Source organism: Momordica charantia (genome assembly GCF_013281855.1).
Source record: "Momordica charantia cultivar OHB3-1 chromosome 1 unlocalized genomic scaffold, Mcharantia_2.0 BLBB01000001.1, whole genome shotgun sequence".
NCBI classification, from domain to species: domain Eukaryota; kingdom Viridiplantae; phylum Streptophyta; class Magnoliopsida; order Cucurbitales; family Cucurbitaceae; genus Momordica; species Momordica charantia.
Genome location: NW_028275157.1, coordinates 16225472 through 16248473, shown reverse-complemented (window position 1 = coordinate 16248473; position 23002 = coordinate 16225472). Strand labels below are relative to the sequence as shown.

At 31.3% G+C, this 23002-nt stretch overlaps 2 protein-coding genes and 2 pseudogenes across 3 annotated transcripts; 1 reads left to right on the top strand and 3 right to left on the bottom strand.

Moving 5' to 3' along the window:
* Positions 1-3547: 3547 nt before the first annotated feature.
* LOC148213345 (GDSL esterase/lipase At5g03610 pseudogene) lies at positions 3548-3916 on the bottom strand (annotated as a pseudogene).
* LOC111005760 (GDSL esterase/lipase At5g03610-like) lies at positions 3807-5343 on the bottom strand. Its single transcript, XM_088118949.1, has 4 exons — positions 5267-5343; positions 4996-5193; positions 4612-4901; positions 3807-4042 (listed from the first exon to the last, which is right to left on the bottom strand). Exons 1-4 carry the CDS (start codon positions 5319-5321, stop codon positions 3944-3946), a joined length of 642 nt encoding a protein of 213 aa, XP_087975075.1. The 5' UTR covers positions 5322-5343; the 3' UTR covers positions 3807-3943.
* Positions 5344-12671: 7328 nt separating this feature from the next.
* Positions 12672-14652, bottom strand: LOC111005759 (GDSL esterase/lipase At5g03610-like; annotated as a pseudogene). Its single transcript, XR_015790836.1, has 4 exons — positions 14574-14652; positions 14307-14504; positions 13923-14212; positions 12672-13326 (listed from the first exon to the last, which is right to left on the bottom strand). The product of XR_015790836.1 is annotated as a GDSL esterase/lipase At5g03610-like (transcript).
* A 2595-nt stretch (positions 14653-17247) lies between these two features.
* On the top strand, positions 17248-18009 carry LOC111005515 (uncharacterized). The gene has a single exon (XM_022277027.2). It carries the CDS (start codon positions 17248-17250, stop codon positions 18007-18009), a length of 762 nt encoding a protein of 253 aa, XP_022132719.2.
* Positions 18010-23002: the final 4993 nt, after the last annotated feature.

Here is a 23002-nt window from a genome sequence, read left to right as displayed (position 1 = left end):
ATTAGTTCCTCCTTCAAAAAAAATGTAAAATTATATATGTATATTTATAGAAAATAATAAAGTATGAAAAAAAATCATCTTTTCAAAATTTTATCATATAAGTCGATGTACGTTGGACCCAAATGGGCTTGAGCCACCTCTCAACTTTTAACACTATGTCATTAATATATAAACTATGCTCAAATTGTAACAAACTTTTTTTTTAGTATAACATGTGGAGTGGATGATCTAACTCATAACCTCTTGTTTGGAGATATATGTCAATTACCGTTGAGTCATGTTCACTTTGTCAAGTTGTAACAAAATTAGTTGATGCCTAGTGGTCAAACTTACAAATCTTTTTTTCTTTTTTGAACTATTCTTTTTATTTAAGGGAAACTACTGCCTTAGGATTTTCCTCATTTTATATCTTATATTTTTCTTATTTAAGGAAGCAAATTTTGTTTAAAGAAAATTATTGCAATGATATATTATGAATTTTTTAGTTTTTTTTTTCAAATTAATATTTTTTCGTTGGGTTAAATATAAATAAAAACTAGTTTAAAAATATTTTTTATTTTAGTAAATATTCTAAAAATAATTGATTGCATAAAAAATTATATAATTCTTCTCAAATGTGAAAATTTGATTTGTTATTTCAAGTTTCATTCATTTTCTTATATATTCATATAAAGGTTGATAATAAAGTTTAATCAGCTCCAAAATTAAAAAAAGATATCCGATGGCTTTCCAAACTTTCAATTTTGCATGTTATTCGTCCTCAAATTTTCAAATTTTATTTTCGATAGATCATTTTTCAATTTCAATAATTTATTAGTTCAAACGACTTTTTTTTTAGAAGAGGTTTTAACAACATTATTTGAATAAAATCTATTTTAGGTTGTACTATCGTGTGTATGAGTTCAACAATTTATTAGTTCAATAACTTTTTGATATATAATTCTTTTTAAAGGTCGGAGATCTATTAATTAAACACAATATTGAAATTTTAAGGAAAAACTTGGAACTTAACTAATTTAATATCAAAATATATAAATTATATACAAATTAATGTGTTCAAATTATTTTTAGGACAAAATACATTTTTGGTACTGATGTTTGAGGTACGTGTCTACTTAGTCCCTAAAGTTTCAAAATGAACAGTTTTGGTTCTTAATTAAATAACACATGTTTGGTATGAATTGCGGACGACAGCGACACAGACGTGGTGGTCGCCGAAAAAGGGTAGGTGAAAGAGAGGATCAGATGAGGAGAGAGAGAGAAAGTACCATCACCTACACATATATTATTTAATTAATATAATTTGTCATGTCAGTAACTACAATAAATAATTTAATTGCAATTTGCCACAAGTTGACACCTAATTTAAACCTTAAGGACCAAACATGTTCATTTTGAAACTTAGGACCAAGTAGACACCTACCTCAAACCTCAGTACTAAAAATGTTCATTTTGAAATTTCAGATACCAAATAGACACCTACCTCAAACATCAGGATAAAAAATGTATTTTGCCCTTATTTTTACACAATGATCCCTGACATAAAGTTTTAGATCTATAATTTATAATTATAATATATATTTGAGATCAAGTTCATGGAGCATATTTACTGATTTTATATAAAACCCCCAAAAAATTTATGGATCCACCATTGATATAGGTTGGGTAAAACATAAGTCATACGAGTAATAAGTCATTAGCTATCACATGATTCACATTTTCATAGGTGATAAATCATAATTATTTGGGCTGGATACCGGGCAAAGGAGAGGGAAGTCCATGCATATACATTACCCCAACCTTTTAGGGAAAATATATTTTATCCCTAATTTAAAGATAAGTGTCTATTTAATTTTTAAATTAAAAAAATGACAGTTTCATCTTTGACTTAAAAAAATAATTCTAAATATTATCTAAAGTAATTATTTTAAAATTTATGATAGAGGACCAGAGGTGGGTGAAATATCACTCAAGTAGTAAACAATTAATTGGGTTGGATCATGGATAGTTATGAGTTACATATCGTTATTAGGTGAATGTGTAGGCAATGATGATGATGCGTTTTTGGGCTGATTAACCATTTTTCTAGGCCGACTTTAATATATATCCATTTTTTAAAAACTTTAAGTTTTCTAATTGTTTGTTTATGTCATTTTCATGTGAAATTATGAATTTATCTTGGTTACTTTTTAAATGAATTTCTCTCTCTTTTCTTTTTTTCCTCTCATTCTCCCCCTCCCTACAAGAACATTTTTTTTCTCACTCTTCCCTTTGTGTCTCCTTTTATTTCCTTCAATCTTTCTCCTCTCTTCCTGCTATTGTTCTCCACACAAGTTTTAAGAGCATATCTTTTCGATGTTATTGCCCAAAACGTGTATATGCAACTCAGAAGAGAGAAAAAAAATTCACATAATCTATCCTTTATTAGAGAAGGGGTAGTCCCTATAATCCTGTCCCAACCCTATTTCTCAAATAGTATGGCATCCTGTCCCAACCTTATTTCTCAAATAGTATCGGAACCATGGTCTAAACCTAGTTGTGTCGGTGAATCTCGAGTGTCGAATAAAGAAATGGCCAGTCTTAAAAGATGTAGTTTTATGGTATAATCCGTGGGTGTCAGGCCTTCTAGGTGAAACAAAAAACAAAGATACTTGGTTTTAATCAATTAATTCAGTTAAAACGTTTTTTATTTACTTTCTTTTTAAACTAAAACAATTGTAGAAATATTAGATCATTTTCTTTTCAATGTGGGATCCTTAACATGTCCCCTCAAGATCGTAGCTCTTTTAGGAAGCAATTAGCAAGCATACGATGTAGCATCGTGCTCGTGCTGAAATTGTTTTCAATGCAGTGGTTCATCCCACGACACAATGATGTTTTACATCTAAAATTCTCTTTCGTTTCAATTAAATCTCCTTTAGTTCCAACAATATGTATTGACTTGGACTAATGTGGTGCTGATACAGAGATTAATGATTACATGTACTGCTAATTTGGACTGATTTTGTGCTAACATTAGCTGAACTTCCCATTTTTTGAGTACAACGTGTGGTAGAGGATTTGAACTGACGACTTTCTAGTTGGCATAAGTACCTTAATCCGCTGCTCGCATGGGTGGTTGAACTTCCCTCGGTGTTCTAAACCTAATATGGGTTGAATATACCCCTCTTTCCAATGTTCTCTCTCCACACCGCACATATTAATTTTACGGTTTCAAGGAATACATTGCCACCAAACATCCTAATTAAGCTAATACTCATTTAATAATTTTAATATTGATATAATTGAAAACTAGTACAATATAAATATAATCTAGTACATATAAAAAGACTTCAAATGCCCCCCTTCACAAGGAAGCTTTTTATTCATAGAGCAACTGCACAGTACACACTGAGATAAAAGCAGATAGAGAAAATAAAACATGATTACCACTTAAATTATGTTAAACCATAATCATCATCTACTTATGCATGCAAATATAGATAGAAAATAGATATATAGATGGGATGAAGTGCAGTGTCTTCTTCAAAGCCATAAATTAGGTGATTTAGTAAGATTTGTGGAGAGTGTCGGTCAAGTAGCTAAATGCAGCACGCCATCCCTCATCTGTAGGGTGGGCAAAGTCCCAATAGAAGGCTGACTTGGGATGTTCGCATAGTTCATATTTCGGGGTCCCTTGTTCGAGTACAAGCTTGTTACATGACTCCAATGGTTTTGGAAACGTTATGTTACGTTCAGGGTATCCCTTGTTATGGATTACAGAGTAGAAGGCAGCATGAAGATCGATAATGGAGAAAGAAGGATCATCAGTTGTCGTTTCATCGTTCAATTTTTTGATACCTTCTTGTAACAAAGAGTTGTGGTGCTCGGGCACTAACTGCAGATTTGGAATGCATTGCTCGTATGACAGAAACATGGTCAACATGGGGACACATTCTAAGGGTCACGTTGTTATCACTACTTCCTTCACTCCCAAACTATGGATGCGTTTTAACTCCGCTGTGATATTGTTCACCATTGACTTGATGAAGGGTTCCATACCCTACAAAACACTCATAACCACACATACATATCAAAATTAGTGAGGATTAAGTCTCTAAAGAACCATTTCATAATGTTTCTTTTTCTTGTTTCTTATTATGAAAAAAAAGGCAAAAACATGCGGGTAACCTTTTCATGTTTCTTATTTCCAAAATGAGTTGTAATTCTTAAAAAAATAAAAATAGAAGTTTAATTTTATGGTTTGAAGTGAAATTTTTCCTAAAACAACCCATGTCGTCCAATAAAAAGATATATGTATATAAATCCAACACAAGAACAAGCACTGTGAAAATCAGCCCGGTAGTTAAATAGTCTTTGAAATGTCTATGTGCGACAAATCTGTTAAAAAAAAGAAAAAGAATCCAATGAACATGGGATATTATTACCAGTTAGCTTTGTTAAAAGTTGTGGGATTTGACTCACCACTTTTTAAAGTATAAGAATAGAAAAATAAAAATTTCCATTAGTTGTACACGCAAATGGAAAAATTGTGTTTTAAATTAAAAAAAAGGGTTTTCCAAAAAAATTTTCAATTTTTTTTTAAGTTCATCAAAATTAAGAAAGAGTTACCTCAACCAATTTATCAGGGGTCAACAGATTATAAATCAGATAAGTCACATAGTCATTCCCGGATACGGAGACAAGGGCTATAGAGGAGTCAATGTCTTGTGGAGTAAGCGTAGAGTTATTAATAAGTTCTTCGAAATAGTCGATTTGAACAGTCAAGTTTTGCACGGGAGATAGTGTCTGAAACACACCGCTTCCACCAACAGCAAAATTGACACCATTTATTTGCATTGGTTTTACTACGTCATGCAATTGCATGTATGAGATAGGATATTTGAGGCCCAGAAAATTTGCTGCATAATCAAATATGTATTATATATTAATTAGAGAATAAAAATATATTTAACAATTAAAATAGTTAAACTGTTAGAAATCATTTAAATTTACCAAAGTAATCTGTGAGAACATGACCATCGGAGAAACGTCCTGCAGGTTTCCCTGGCCAGGTAATTCCATTTGGATACTTGCTTTCAGAATCAGTGCCTATCAAGTTACCAGTGTCAACATAGGAATCCCCAAACACGTATAACTTATTGAATGTCCTAGAAGCCTGGCGGAGAGAATAATGATGAGCTAGTCCTTGTCCTGAAAGAAATAAAAACATGCAAGTGTAAAAGTAGTATTCTAAAAAAGAAAAAATAAATTATATTGAACACACCTGCCATGAAGGAGACGATGAACAAGATTGGGAGGAACAACTTTGTTGACTCCATTTGCGTAATAAAAGCCAACTCTTGTGGGTGCGTCCAATCGCCACCATGGATGTGCTATTATATAGAAGTGTGTTCAAGATTGTGGAGCCTACAACATTTAAATTTAAATTCAAGACGATATTATAGATAAAAGTTATATATTTGAGTATTGATCATCAGACGAATCTTGTTCACGACAAGAGATCAAGATTGTAGTTCTTTTGACTCATTGATCTTGACTTGATCCTATTTTTTTGACCAAATGTTTATTTGAATTGACAATAGGAAGAATGGTTCATGATTATTATAAATCTTTGTAAGGTCTATTTCCTTTTTGAAGTATCTTAATAATAAACTCATTTCAATTTTGTTAAAATTAGAATATGTAAAACATAATATATTATAAAATAATAATTATATAAAACTGATAACATACATGTTAATAAATTAGCTAATAATATTTTAAATTGAACTAAATATATATTTGATTGGTAACCACATTAATTTATAAAATAAATTAAGATTGAAGATTTTTTTTTTTTTAATTTGAGATTCAATTTTCAACTAAATGCATCGTAGAGCATGTTTATAATATTTAACTATTTTAGTAAGTTGATCATAATCATTGATCAAATAAATTAATTGCAGTTTTTAATAAAATAATTGTGGAGCCTACTCCATTATTTAATTTGTGTTACCGAAGCCAAGTCAGTCTCCCTCCCTCTCCCTCTCCCCCTAATGTGATTCAAGAAATGAAAACTTAGGAACAGTTTTTTACCTAATAACTTATCCGTCGAAATGGTTCTTTAGCTGACCATTCCAACCTATCAACTTAGGTCGAGTCGATCAGTTTCGATCGATTTTTTCAAATTTATTTGTTACTCTTACAATAAAGTCTAAGTTTAAATACGCAAGAGGGAGAAATTTTATACAATATTTAGAATATTTAGAGACTAAAAAATAATGTGAAATTATATTATTATCATTATTATATATTTATACAACTAGGATTTCATCCTTATCTTCAAGGAGGAATAAATCACCACTTAATCCAAAAGCTTAGGTTGATGGGTTCGATAGATTTAATTCATATGTTGGATATTAAATATATATCAATTTTTTTTAAATGATTGTGAGTTTAGAGTGGGAGGAACAATTTTAATATTGATTCTAGTGTGGTGTAAAAGAAGCCAACTCAATCTTATGTGCTATATGTATATATAACCCGAGAAGATGAAAAAGTAAAGGGCGGAGAAGGAAAAATAAGGATAAATGGGGGTATTCTCCGTTCTCGTTCCTATTTAGGTCACTCCAGTTCCATCTCATTAAGTTTGTGGTCCTCGAAGGAAAAAGTAACACGTGATAGAGTATGTTAAAAGATGTGGAGCCTAATTATAAATTAGGTGACTCGATCTATCTAAGTCTAAGTTAGATAAAAGGATAGCTTCTCCCACATTTTTTTTTCAAACTTAATTAAGACAATGTCGTCTCTTCAAATCACGATCCCCAAATGTTGCGGTACTAAAAAAATTGAAACAAGGTTCTATATTAATTGTCATGTCGTTTCAGATTCTGCCGAGCTATTCCAAATATTAATAGATGTTTATTCAAAAAGTATTTATGAAATGTGTATGAAAGGACAAAAGTGGTATGGAAATCAGATATGTATTTTAAAATAAATAACAACTCAGTTTACACTTTTCCATTCCTCGTCCCGACCTATTTATTATTTATTTTTATTTTTTTGAGAAAGATATTCATTAACTAAAGAGCATCACACGTATGAGAGAGATTATAGAGTTCACACGGGTCAGTTGCCAAATTATGAGCACCTTTATTCGACGCCCGCGCGGTGTGCATGAACTCAATCTCGACAAATCTTTTGGCGAAATGTCTAATATATATTTATTATTTGTATATTTGTATGTGAAATTTACAAGATGATGTTAATGAATGAGATATTGCTGTGATGTTTACCTCTTGAAACTTATCCAGTAATTTGAATTGTAAAATGCAAATCTTAGTTTTTGTTGTTTAATGAATTATAATATATTCTTAGAAAATTTATAAATTTTTCCTTTTTAAATGAGAATTTTCCTTAGGGATTTAATCATTTAAATGAGTGCAAAAAAACCCTTCTCCGATCTTCACAAATGAAATAAGGGGTGGGGAGTAGATGCACATACCCATCTCCCACCTACCTCGCCTAAAAAACGTTCCTATACGCTAGCTACTATCATTCAGAAACAATTGAATCCTACTCGAAAAACCTGAAAACAAAAAATAACAATCTTGAACTCCATCATTGCTTCACCATCTTAATGTTTCTATTTACATATCATATTTTCTCCCATTCATAAGATAAAAAATTGTAAAGCCAGAGAAAACAAAGAGAAAAACTGCGCATTTTCTTACTTATATATTATAAAAAAAAGTCGCCTTTTTTTTTAGTTTTAGCTTTTTGTTTATTAAGTTTCCTATGAAGGGAACAAGATGATTTTTTTTTCCTAGACGAAGCTCTTTTAATCGCTAGCCAACCTTTTCATACGAGATCCTTTCTGCAAGGAAAACCTTTAGACACAAGTGGGATTTAAATCTATATCCATCTTTTCGTTTGGTAAAATGAAATATAATTAAAAATAAATTAGAAATATATATTTTTTTAATACAACGAGCGGGAATGAGAGATTCGAACTCACGACCTCTTAGTCAAACATGTGAGTAAATTACTGTCCAACTAAGTTCGTATTGACAGTTTAATACTGATTTGATTGTGGTTTACGATTATATATTGTACACGTAAAATAAGCCAACTCAATCTTGTGTGCCGTATGTACACGTAAATGGAGAAGATAAAAAAATTAAAAGGGTGGAGAAGGGAAGAAAGTAAATAAGCAGAACATATTTTCTTTCGATATTCTTGTTCCTATTTAGGTCATCCCACTCCCTCCGTGGTCCTCGAAGGAAAAAAAAATACATGCCAATGCATTAAAAGATGTGGAACCTAATTATAAATTTGTAGGTAACCCAACCCAATATTTATTAATATTGGGTTGGGTTAGCTACATTGCTTATGAGAAGTAATGACACAATAAATTACAGGGCACCATGGTCCCTGAAATGTAATTTCACCGTTTGAGTGGTTTCCGGCATTAAAGATGGTTTGCTATATTTTATTGGCCAAATTATAAAAAATAAAAATACACCTAAATTATACTTTTATTTCATCAAATATCTCTTTTATATAAACATTTCAACAATACATCGGTCAATATTTTTAATAAAAAAAAGTGATTTCACATGATTTAGAACAACGATACAATAAATGTCTCAATTTGGCTCAAAAGTTTTTTTTAGTACAACATGTTGGGAAAGAGATTCGAACTCGCACAACCGCCTCTTGGCTGGCTGGATTACCACTAACTTATGCTCGCTTTGTCAAAAACAAAAGTTTTCTTCCTTGATTATCAAAGATTTTGTTTCTTCGTAAAATTCTTTTTTAAAAATGATAGTTTCTTTCCACATTTCCTCTCTTTTCAAACTTAATTAAGACAAGATTCAATTGGTAAGACATATATCTCTAATAAAAAGTGGTGTATTCAAACTTAATTAGTCACATGTTGTAGTACAGAAAAAAAATCAAGTAAGGTTCTACGTTAATATTGTCATGTCAATTTTTCGTTTAAAATATCAATGGATGTACTTTGTTGAAAAAGTATTTTTGAAACATTTATGAAAAGCCTAGAGTAATATTGAAACTTTAATTTTGAAAAAAATAGAGATATATTTTTAAATAAGTGACAAAGTTTAATGATTATTCTTTTTTATAATTAGCTTAATTTATTTTACGATTCAATTACATGGTACACATCATGAGCTTCTTTTGGGACCACAGTGTGCTCATGTAATACTTTTATGACAAATAATGATTTGTAGCATTGATAATTCATAATTAGGCCGGCACTATTCCGTGACCTAAACAGAAACGGAGCTATGGATGGCATATTCCCAGTTCCCACCCAGTTTACTTTTTTCTATTCTTCATCTCATTTATTTATGCTTATATATATGAACCGTTTATTTTTTATTACATATATTTCAATGTGAAAATTTATGAGATATTGTTGATAATATGATAGTAATAATCGTACAATTGAGGAGTTTGAAGTAATGAAACACCAAAATGTCACGATGAATATGAAGTTTATCCACGTTAGTTCTGCTGTTGTGCTTTTCATGGCAAGTAGCCCTATATTCTACATTTGACTTGGATATATCTTGCAACTGCGGGTTGTTTCTTTGATGACCAAGGAGATGTAGTTGGATCCATGCAAAAGCATGTGGTGCTTTGTCTTGTTAGTCGATATCCTCCTCAATCTGCATCACAAAAGTCAAATTACCACTTGCACTTTGTTAGGACGAGTAAGGCTTATCGATTTTGGTCGGATCCTATTTTTGAACCGAATGCTCGTTAGCTTGGGTGGCCTGACTCAAAGAAAATATTTAAGGTCTTGGGTTCAAGTCACATGGAACGTAACTCCAACAAAGCAATGACCCCTAGAAGACTAGCCCATGTCTATTATAAACCTATGTAAGGTCTCTTCTTTTATCAATGTGGGATCTTTAACATGCCTCCTCAAGATCGTGGCTCTTTTCGCTCATCGATCTTGGTCGGATCCCATTTTTGGACCGGTTACTCGTTTGACCTTTTGAGCTCTGATACCATATTAAAATTCATGGGGTTCCATCTCAAAACGAATATGTAAGGTCCCTTTTATCGAGGGATCCTTAACACAAACATATTTTACTGTTTCAAGAAGCCACCAAATATTATAATTAAGCTAATACTCTTTTAGTAATTTTATCATTGATAATATTATTAAAAGGTACTACAATATATATAACCAGTACATAAAAGACTTCAATTGCTCCCTTTACAAAGAAGTTTTATCCATAGAGCTAACTACAGTCCACACTGAGAGCCAAAGCAAGTAGAGAAAATAAAACATGATATCGACCACTTGAATTATATTAAACTACAACCATAATCATCATCTACCTATGCATGAAAATATAGATAGAAAATAGATAGATAGGATGAAGTGGAACGTTTCTTCAAAGCCATTAATTAATTAGGTTTAGTTACCCCATATCTAAGTCGTATAACATGAGTAAGTAACTGTCAATTACTGCTGAGTTATGTTCATGTTAGGAAATACGTTTTAAATTTTATGGACGAGTAATATGTCTATTTTATAAAATTAAAACATAGAATACTTTAATGAATAAAGTTTATTTTCACATTATATCATTATTTAGTCCACTAATTGCAGCGTTTGGTAGACTTAATTAAACAAATACTAAAATATCAGCGGTTAAACGTATATTTAGCTTTAAATAAATAGCATAAAATAAAAACTATCAATATTCATGGGTTTCATTCCAAAATAAATTAACAATAAAAAGAGTAGTTTATGTGTATCATAAATTTTTTTAGACCTCGTCTTTTCAGATGTTAGATTTTTAACAAAAACGTATTTTCAAATATAAAAGAAAAGTTTGAAGTTTTTAAAAACTATCATAATTCACATCAAAGTTAACACAAATATATGATGAGAAAAGTTAAAGTATTATGTTATATTAGAAAAAGAAAATAAAAAGTTGTGATTTTCCTTTAAAGTACATGTTAAATAAATTTGTGGTTTTGAAGTAAAATTTCTCCTAAAACAAACATGCCCAACCAAGGAATAGAAAACATATAAAAGTCCAACGCAAAACAGAAAGTATTAAAAGTAGAAAAATATAAATTTCCATTAGTTTAAAATCCACGCCAAATATGCAAATTGAAACAGGTTTTAAGTTTGAAAAGAGTTGTTTTCCTCTTTCCTTTTTTGAGTTGATCAATGAAGAGAGTTGCCTTAATTAATACTGTGATATTACCAAGATTTTGTATTGGTAAGTTTAATAGTCGTTGCCGGACATTTTGTCAAAAAAAAAAAAGACATTTGTTTTTTTTATGTATGATCCTCACACATCTCTTAATGAAATAGTACTTCTCTCTCAAAAACAAAATGCATAAACATAAAAATAAAAGTTTAAAGGCCAACTCACTCCTTCCTTTGAGGTCACACCTCATATCCCAATTTATTGTACTAAATAAATCAAAATAAAAGTTTAGAGAGAAAAAAAATTAAGAGAAATTTTAGAGAGATTAAACGTGGAGAGATAAATAAAAAGATTTAGAGAAAAAAAATTTACGGAGTTAGGTGTACCTCACCATCCACATCTGTGAAGCATTTCTACAAATTTCAGAGTTATTGTAATGTTGTTGGCTAGTTGAGTTGAAACAAAAAAGTCAAAAGTTTATCATTTGATTCATCAACTTATTCTTATTCGATCTTACCTGTGTAATATGTATCAAGAATTATGTTATGAGAATTGTGAAAATAAGGTTTTAAAACAAAGGTAAGGTTTACTTGTAAAGAATCAAAATGGAAATAAATCCGAATGAAATCAATTTTTAAAGAATGTTATGCATTTGATGTTATTTAACAGAATTTTTTTGGAACTGAAATTAGAGATCTTTTGATATTGCTTAACAAAACTGTTTGTAATCGAAATCGGAAATAGATTTATAAAAAATACTAGTATATATTTTTCTTTTTTCTAGCTAATTATAAATACATTATTGTACTATTTTTAATTAAAATAATAATAAATTTTAATTTACTTTATTACTATATTATTGATAGTAAATACTTTTTATTAAAATAAAATTACATCAACTAAAATAATTTTTAATTAGAACAACCATCATTTAATATAAAATATTATTAAATGTTATTATTCTAATATTTAACAATGAATTATATTTTAACTAATTTATTGACATTAATTAATAATAATAAAGTAAAATTAAAAAATTAAAAAAATGTTTATAGAATCCTGAACTATTGTAGGAGTCACAGCTGTTTGACTTGGACTGATGTGGTGTTGATGCGGAGATTATTGATTACATGTACGACTAATTTGGTGCTAACATTTGTTGAACTTTCCATTTTTTTTAGTATAACATCAACTCACGACCTTCTAGTCGGTATAGATGCATTTACCCGTTGAATATGATTTGTATATACCCATCTCCTTTCCAATGTTCTCTCTACCCGCACATATTTTACTGTTTCAAGAATTGCATTTCCACCAAACATCCTAATTAAGCTCATACTCATTTAACGATTCTAATATTGATATTATTGAAAACTAGTACAAAATATATATATATATATATATACATATATATAATCCAGTACATAATTAAGAGTACAATTGCTCCCTTAACAAAGAAGCTTTTTATTCATATAGCAACTACACAGTACACACTGAGATAAAAGCAAGTAGAGAAAATGAAACATGATTGAACACATAAGTTACGTTAAACCATGATCATCATCTAGTACTTATGCATGCAAATACGGATAGATAGATGGGATGAAGTGCAACGTTTTCTTCACAACATAAATATTAGGTTATCTAATAAGATTTTATGAAAGTGTCGGTCAAGTAGCTAAACGCAGCAAGCCATGCCTGTTGCGTAGGGTGAACCAGGTCCCAATAGAAGGCTGACTTGGGATCTTCGCATAGTTTAGAGTTTATAGCCCCTTGTTCAAATACATACTTGTTACATGGCTCCAATGGTGTTGAAAACGTTATGTTACCTTCAGGGTATCCATTGTTTTGGATTATAGAGGAGAAGGCAGCATGAAGATCGATAATGGAGAAAGAAGGATCATCGGTATTTGTTTCATCGTTCAATTTGGTGACAGCTTCTTGTAACAAAGAGTTGTAGTAATCAGCCACTGAATGCAGATTTGGAATGCATTGCTTGTATAATTTAAACAAAGTCAACATGGGGCACATTTTAAGGGCACTAATGTTGTTATCACTACTTTCTTCACTCTAAACTATGGATGCGTTTCAAGTCTTCGATGGCATTGTTCACAATTGACTTAACGAAAGATTCCAAACCCTACAACACTCATAACGACACATATATATGAAATTAGTAAGGTTAAGTCTCTAAATAACCATTAATATTTGGTAAGGTTTCATTTTCTTGTTTCTTATTTTTTTTCCCTGTTTTATTGAAAAAAAAGCTAAAATTTGGTATCTATTTAATGTTTCTTATTCTCTCACCTAAGTTGTGATTTTTTAAAATATTAAATATTAAATTTTATGGTATGAAGTAAAATTTCTCCTAAAACAACCCTGTCGAATTAAACGATAGAAATATATATATAAATAAATCAAACACAAGAGCAAGCACTATGAAAACCAGCTCGGTAATTAAATAGTATTGGAAATGCCTACATATTGTGCCATAAATCTATAAATAAAAATAAAAAGAATGCAACGAACATGGGATATTATTACTAGCTTAGCTTTGTAAAAAGTTGTGAGATTAAACTCACCCTTTTTAAGGTATAAGAATAGAAAAATAAAAATTTCCATTAGTTGTACATGCAAATGGGAAAGGTGAGATTTAAATTAAAAAAAATGTTTTCCTCTTCTTCTTCTTCTTCTTCTTTTTTTTTAAGTTCATAAAAGTTACGTTGAAAGAATTACCGGCAAAAATCCTGCGGGATCCAAGACATGATTTATAAGGTAAGTTATATAGTCATTGGTAGCTACAGAGACCAGGGCCATAGAGGAGTCCATGTATGGTGGAGTAATCGTAGAGTTATCAATCAACCCTTGGAAGAAGTCAATTTGGACATTCAAACTCGGCACACGAAATAGGGTATTAAATACACCAGATCCACCAAAAGCAAAGTTGACACCATCTATTTGCATTGGTTTTACTACGTCATGCAATTGCATGTATGGGATGGGAGATTTGAGGCCCAGAGAACTCGCTGCATAATCAAATATGCATTATATATTAATTAGATAATAAAAATATATTTAACAATTACAATAGTTAAATCGTTAGAAATCAATTAATTTTACCCAAGTAATCTGTGAGAACACGACCATCAGAGAAACGTCCAGCAGGTTTGCCAGGCCAGGTAATTCCATTTGGATACGTACTTTCAGAATTAGGGCCTATCAAATTGCCAGTATCAACGTAGGAATCCCCAAACACAAATAACTTTTTGAATGCTCCAAAAGTCTGGTGGAGAGAATAATGATAAGGTAATCCTTGTCCTGAGAGAAATAAAAACAACAAATGTAAAATAGCATTCTAAACCAAAACAAAACTCATGTCGCACACACCTGCCATGAGGGAGAAGATGAACAAGAGTGGGAGGAACAACTTTGTTGACTCCATTTGTGTAATAAAAGCCAAACTCGATCTTGTAGGTGCTTCCAATCGCCACCATGGATGTGCTATTATATAGTAGTGTGTCCAAGATTGTGGAGCCTACTGCATTCAAAGAGAAAAAACTTATATCAATTTCTACTGTAACAACAAGTGAAAGTCGAGAGATTCAAACTCACGATCTCTTCGTCAAAATTAATGTGCAAATTACTACTGAGCTAAACTTATATTCACACTTTAACGCCGATTTTATTGTGGTTTATAATTATATATCGTACGAAGCCAATTCAATCTTGTGTGGTCTATATAAGCGGAATATATTTTCTGGTCACCTCACTCCCATCCGTGGTCCTTGAAGGAAAAAATAACACGTACCAATACGTTAAAAGATGTGGAGCCTAATCATAAATTAGATAAGTACAGGTTCGGGAATGTGAAACATGTGTTATAAATATTGGGTCGGGATACCTACATTGCATTATCATAAGTAATGACACAATAAATTATAAAACATTGTGATAAAGGTATTGAGTGGGCACCGTGGTCCCCTGTGATTTCACCGTTTGAGCTAGTAGTTTGCGGCCTTAAAGAGGTCTGATATATTTTATTGGCCAAATTATAAAAAATGAAATTAAAAATACACCTAAATTATATTTTTATTTGAAAAATATCTTTACTAAGGTTTAGGTAAACATTTCAACAATACATTTGGATCCGTCAATATGTTTAACGAAAAATTTATTTGATAGAATTTAGAACAACGTAACAATTAATGTCTCAATTTCACTCTAAAGTTTTCATCCTTCGTTATTAAGCGATTTTGTCTCTCTATTATTTACTCACTTTGGCCTTCGTTATTGTCTCTCTATTATTTACTCACTTTGGTCCTAAAAATAACGCTTTGTATCATTGATAATTCATAATTAGGCTCCACAAACCTTTCACACACTAATAGCTAGGTATGTTACTTTCCTATGCCGAGTGAAGAACTATTCCGTGACCTAAACAGAAATGGAGATATGGATGGTATATTCCCGTCTCATTTATTTATCTATGATTATATATATAAATCGTTTATTTTTTATTATATATATTTTGTTGGCAAATGAGGTGCTCAAAACAATTTCTTGTTTCATAGTTATATCCAGTTATCTAAACCAATCACACGATACAAATAGAAAGATAGGAAAACAATAAACGACACAAAATTTATACTAGTTCATGGACTATGTCCAGTCTTCCCTCAGATGCGGTTTCCACTAAAATGAGATTGGATACAAGCACTCAAATATATCTCCCTATATTGGAGGTCCCAACAAAAGTCTGACTTCTAAGTATTTAAACACAATATACTTAGGTACAAGAATGAAAAATTCACAAAGTTGCCGACAAAGTGCACTACAACTACAGGGTCTCACCTATTAAACTCTGCCAAAGTACCGCTGATGCTGTCACCTTTTTCTTTTGTGCAACAACACTAAGTTGTCAACTACCACAATTTTCTTCCGCTCAAGGTTCAGAAAAAAAAAAGGAAGAAAAAAAAAGGAAAGAAAATACTTACCTATATTAAGTATCTTCGGACAAACCTAAAAATTGTGAATAATTAAAGGTAGTTGGCCTTGTGTTTTCTAGGTCAACACCTTAAGCACCCTCGTGTATATATAGATATTTTCATTCTTTTCTTTTCCATTACTTTGTCTCCGATCCCAACATATTTGAAGGTGAAATTTATGAGATATTGTTGATGCGAGAGATAATATGGGGTTTACATTTTAGGAGTTATTTGTATTGATAATGAATTATATGAGATATTCATATAAAATTTATGAATTTTTCATTTCAAATGGAAACATTTCATGGGGACTTAACCATTTAAATAGGTGTAGGAAATCTTTGCTCTGATCCCACAAAATTTCATGAAAAATTTGTTCGAAATGGAAAATGAAATGAGGATGGAGCAGAGGCGCAACCTCGTCTCCCACCTTGGTAACACTCCTACACACAAGCTACTGTAATGGCACGAACCTTGTAGCAGTTGGAACTTTTGGAAGCACACTAGTTCAAGTAATTGGCTTCTTTTATGTGTGGGATATTATAATTTTAAACCACAATACAGTCTGCACTAAAGTTGTTCTTCCTACTCAGGTTCTTTGTCTTTGGTTTTCAATCATTCAATTAAAAAAAAAAAGAGAAGAGAAAATGATCTACCTTCCTAAATTCAAGATAAAATTGAAAATATATACTCGAACTCGTTTCCAAGCTGTTAGTTAACTCAAAGCTACAAATACAAAGTTTGAATGTTAGTTTTGAATTGGTTTGGTCAAAGACCTAGTTTTTAGGAAGTTGTTGATATTTTTTTTAGTTGTAGTCAAGTCTAAGTTGCTATTCTTATGGGTTAGTTGAGTAGCTAATTATGTGGAGATAGTTATGTTTATTTTTAGTATCATAATATGTATTTATATGGAGCACTAATGAATGAAATTATTACTTCCCCACTTTCTTATTTCTCTCTCAATAAGTACATCAACAGTGGTATCAGAGCCCTAAATTCTTAAGGGATCTGTGAGTAAGGACTAGTGAGATATTTTCGAGAGAAACTAAGTGATACACCTGTGAGAGTTTTGTCCAATGGAGTTAGGATCAAACAATCTTTCTTCACTGGCTCCACCTGTGTTTGATGGTGAAAACTATCAAGCATGGGCAATCAGAATACAAGCCTACATGGAGGGTTGTGATTATTGGGAAGCAATTGAGCAAGATTATGAAATTGCTCCACTTCCTGATAATCCAACAATGCATCAGATCAAGATTCACAAGGAGAGGGTCACCAGGAAGGCAAAGGCTCGAGCTTGCCTATATGCAGCTGTGTCTCCCGCCATATTCAACAGAATTATGGCATTGAAGTCAGCAAAGGAGATCTGGGAGTTCCTCAAAAGTGAGTATGAAGGTGATGAGAGGATTAAAGGCGTGAAGGTGTTGAACTTGGTGAGGGAATTCGAGAGAATGCAGATGAAGGATTCTGAGTCCATCAAAGAGTACTCAGACAAGTTGATCGGGATTGCTAACAAGACAAGAGCATTAGGAACTGATCTATCTGACAATAGATTGGTTCAGAAGATTCTGGTTTCAGTACCTGAGAGATATGAAGCAACCATTGCTTCTTTAGAGAATACTAAAGACCTCTCCAAGCTCAAAGTGATAGAAGTTGTTAGTGCTTTGCAAGCACAGGAGCAGAGGAGGTTGATGAGGCAAGAAGGAAGCATTGAGGGGGCACTGAAAGCTAGAATGCAACAGGGAGAATATGAAAAAGAGAAGAAGTGGAAGAAGGGAAGTGGCAGCAATAGCTCAGAGTCTGTTGTAAAGGATGCTAGTATTTATATGGAACACTAATGAATGAAATTATTACTTCCCCCACTTTGTTATTTCTCTCTCAATAAGTACATCAACAAGCATCTGCTGGGCTGCATGAGGATTAGCTCAAAGAAAAAGTGTGCCTAGCTGCATGAGGATTAGCTAATATTGAGAGACCATTATTTAGAGCATATGTGTTGGTAACTTGTTTTATGATAGGTAAGTAATAAGAAAATGGCCTCTTCTTGATTAGACAGACTGAGTGCTACATTTTTTTTCCTTTCCTTCTCTTTAAACTTTTTTTTACGTGTTTTGAACCTCCGACTTTAAGTGAATAAGTAAATGAAGATCTTAGGTTGAGAACGATAGAGTTCAACAATGGTACAATTGGGGAGTTTGAAATAATGAAACACCAATGTCACGAAGAATATGAAACTTATCCATATTAGTTCTGCTCCTGTGCTTTTCATGACCCTATATTCTACGTTTGAGTTGGATCTTGCAACTGCAGGTTGTTTTTTTTTGATGACCAAGGAGATGCAGTTAGATCCAAGAAATATGCAAAAGCATGTGGTGCTTCGTCTTGTTAGTCGATATCTCCTCAATCGGCATCACAAAAACCAAATTACCACTTGCATTATGTCAGGACGAGTAAGACTTATCGATTTTGATCGGATCCTATTTTTGAACTGAATGCTCGTTTGAGTGTTTTTGGACGCTAATACCATATTAATATTCATGAGTTCCATCTCAAAACCAATTGTCAATGAAAAGGAGAATAGTTGCTCATGTCTATTATAAACACTTGTTAGAATCCTTATTTTTTCAATGTGAGATTCTTAAGGCCTCCATGGATAGTTTGGGACCTCAAGAAAAATCTTTAAGGTCTTGAGTTCAAGTCACATGAAACGCAACTCCAACCAAGCAATGACCCCTTGCATATGTACGAATAAACGATTTTAGATAATATTATAATTTTAGAGAGAGAAAAATTAAAGTGATATATTAAATAAATAGATTTTGGAAAAAGAAATCTATCTGTAATAACCTTTTTTTTTAATTTAGATAGAATTTCAGAAACTTTTTTAAAAAATGAAAAAAAAAAAACGAAATAGTTATCAAACGGCCGATAATAATTAATTTTAATTTTCTTTTACTTTAACTTCACCATGAAAGTGTGAAATTGTTTTATGATAAATATGGAATTGATATCCAATTGTCATTACATATTAAAGATTGATATAAATATAATATTTATGGGTTACATATCAAAACCAATAAGCAATCAGAGGAGTAATCCATATCTATTATAAACCATTGTAATATAGGATCCTTAACATGCTCTCTCAATATCGTGGCTCTTTTGACTCATCGATCTTGGTCGGATTACCATAGCAATATTTGTGAGGTTTCATCTTAAAACTAATTGACAACAAGAGAAGTAACCCATATCTATTATAAACCATTGTTGACACGACCCGTCCCAGCACACCTATTAGTTCAAGAACAAACCGCGCCGACCATGAACCCCACTAGGTGCAGAGTCTATAGTCGAAATTCTTCTAGACTTTTAAAATAACTCTTAACATTACATCTATTCTTAAATTCTTTAAAAATACACTATTCAGGATGTACCAAACAATTGATATGCAATTTCTCAACGACTCTAGGTGGCAAAAGTTGGTCCGCTCTCTCCTTGAAACTCAGATACAACCTGGGGGGAAAACAAAGGGTAAAGAGTGAGCTAGAAAGCTCAGTGAATGGTAAGTTAATACAAAAATAATATTGTAAAATTTTTTTCTATAAACAAACTGAAGTTGCAAAGCTCTAAAAACAAACTTCAAAATAACAAGTCTTCTCATTTAAATTTCGTACAATTTAAGCCACTAAAAACTTAGTAAATTTTCTCATATAATAAACTTGTAACAATACGCACTTTCTAACCACGTATAAAATATCTTCTTTCAACCATAAAATAGGTTAAGAAAACTCAACACCACATATGTACCCATATTCTATTATGGTCTACTGGCGTAGAGTAATCTCAATACGCACAACAGAATAATTCTATTTATGGTCCACTGGCATAGGGTAACTTCAATATACATAGTAGAATAATTCTCTCAACGCACGGAGTAAAATGGTCCCAAAGACTTTCTATTTCTGGGTATACTATAGAAACACATTCATATAGCATACGGGCAATCACCTGATTACAATAACATGGTGGTTTGAAAACTTATTTCTGCATAAAATTTTCAATTTCATAAACAGTTCTAAAATTCTTCTTTTATTTCACAAATCACTTCTAAATATATTTCTTTCTATCCACATTAATTAAATACAGCAGTTTCTCATAAAATCATAAAGCTTTCTAAGTTTTAAAAAACATTCATAAATTTTTCTTTTATCTATCCAATTTCTATCTTACCTGAAATATGCGTTTAATCCAAATTAATTCATGCTTAATCTATTCTAAACTCAACGTAATTTTGTTTCTAATATAAATCACATTATCTTCCAAATTAATCCACATATTTCAAATTCCATAACTTCATTCTCTTTCTTCATTAAAAACCCAGTAGTACCTTATAAGTGGGTCCCACAATCCACTCAATTCTTTCCTTCCTTTCCATGTCAATCTCACGTGACAAGCCCCGATTTCTAAGTATCTCTTTTTATTCCTCATATTTAATTTTAACTCAAACCTTTTTCTCTTTCCTCCCTCAACAACCTCTATTCTTCATCTTCTTCCTTCTCCATTCAACCCCACGATTTTCTCCAACACAATTAACCTCTCTACCAATTCTTCTAACCAACATAAACACTCTTCAATTTTTCTAGAAACCCACAAATAAACTCTACCATTTAGTTGCACATAGTAAAACAGTTCAAGATCTTCTTTTCCTACTAAATAGTTTCTTAAGCATAACTTGAAAAACCAACAAAACCAATAGATCTTAGGAGAAGAAAACCCACCAACAAATATTGGTCCTAATCTTTTAAGGAGAATGGAAACCCAACCTTTCAAGTTTCAAGTGATTTCTTTAACTCAAACACATCGCATAAAATCCTAACCAACTTCTATTTCCTTTCAAATCTTCAAATAAAACCAGTTTAATTACCTAATTTTACTGCTCTCGCTCTTCGTGGTGGAGCTCTCCAAAAGCATATTCGAAATCAATCTCAGCCTCTATCTCTCAACAGTTTTGTGAAACCTTTGCTCCATCTCTCCCCTGTTATTTCTCTTCTTCCCCTTCGTTCTCTTTCCCTCTTCTTTTCTATTCTTTTCCCTTTCCAATCTCTTACTTCCTTTCTCTCTTTTTGTTGTTTTTTTTTTCTAACCACATATCCACTATCACACACGTCTCCCAACAATTTGTGTTGGCTTTCCAAACCCATTTTCTTTGTTTTGTTTATTTTTATTCTTTATTTCCTTGGTGGTAACAAATCAAAATGCCCTTATTCCAAGTTTCTTTATTTTTCTTTTTGTTGTTTTTTGAACAACTCACGAACACATTCTTACAATTGTAACGTGGGATCTTTAACGGTTGAGATTGTAGACTTTGCCAACAGCAAGATCATATTACTGTTGAGCATCGTTATCGAATGGACATTTCACTACAATATATGAATTCAATAATGAATAGCTCATGACCACGAAGACAATTTATAAAGTTATTCAATATTGTGCTTCTGTTTGCGGTTCCAATTACAACATTATGATTTATGAGTATTAGATATCCAATAAATGAATTAAATTTATCGAATCTATCGGCTTAAGCTTTTAAATGGGTGGTGGTTTATTCATCCTTAGGATGGTATCAGATTGGGAGTGTACCTCACCATCCACATCTGTGAAAATCATTTCTATAAATTTCAGAATTAATATAATGTTGTTGGCTAGGTGACTTGAAACAAAAAAGTCAAAAGTTTACAACCCGTTTGATAATCCCTTCGTTTTCAGTTTTTGATTTTTTGTTTTAATAACCAATTCAATTTTCTTTTTCTGGTTTTTCAAAAACTTTTTTTAAATTTCATGTAAATTCCAAAAAAAAAAAATAGTATTCAAAAACTAATTTATGTTTTTCAAAATCTAATTTTTTCTTCTAATACTCAAAATTTTTTTCTCACTCATATTTATCTATAACAAAATTCTCTGTCACTCTAAAATTTTTTTTCTTTCTAATTTTTTCTCTACAAAATTTATATTTCTCTCTCTAAAATTCTCATATTTTGAGTATTTATATTATTTGTCTCTCTCTAAATTTTTTATCTTTTTATGTATTTTGTTTTTATTTTTTTCTAACAGATCAGTTTCTTTTCTCTCTTTAAAAATTTAATATTTTTTTGAAATTTTTTCTCTATAAAATTTCATCATTTATAACTTTTCTTTCTTTTCCTAATCTATTTTTTCCTCTGAAAATTATATATTCTTTTATGGTTCAATTTTCTTTCACAATTTTTCTCTTTTTGTAGTTAACCGTTCTTTCACTAATTTTTTCTAAATCTTTTTATTTACCTGTCTAAAATTTATCTTTCAAAAGTTTATTTACATCTCTAAACTTGTATTTCATATATTTACATTAGGGACTACAAAAATTTTCATAAGGTCGGACGCAAAAAATAGACAATGCATGTCCCGACCCCAATCCCGTTCCCGATTCCATTTTTTAAATAATTAATATATATTTATTACACTTTTTTATTTTTAAAATTCTAAAATAATTAAAAACAATTAAAAAACTGATAATTTTTCTCGAGAACATCTCTCGGACCGAAGAACAAGGTAGAGACGAGGATTAAAAATTTTCACTAAGCACGAGAATGGGGGAGAGCATCATCAGTCGTACCCACACCATTGTCATCTCTACCCTACATATAATTTTCTCTCTCTAATATGTATTTTCAATTTTCTAACGTTTTAAAAATAAAAAACAAAAAATGTTTATCAAACATATATGGTTTTGTTTTTTAAAAACAGAAAACCAAAAGCAAAAAACCAAAAACAAAAAACAGAAATGGTTATCAA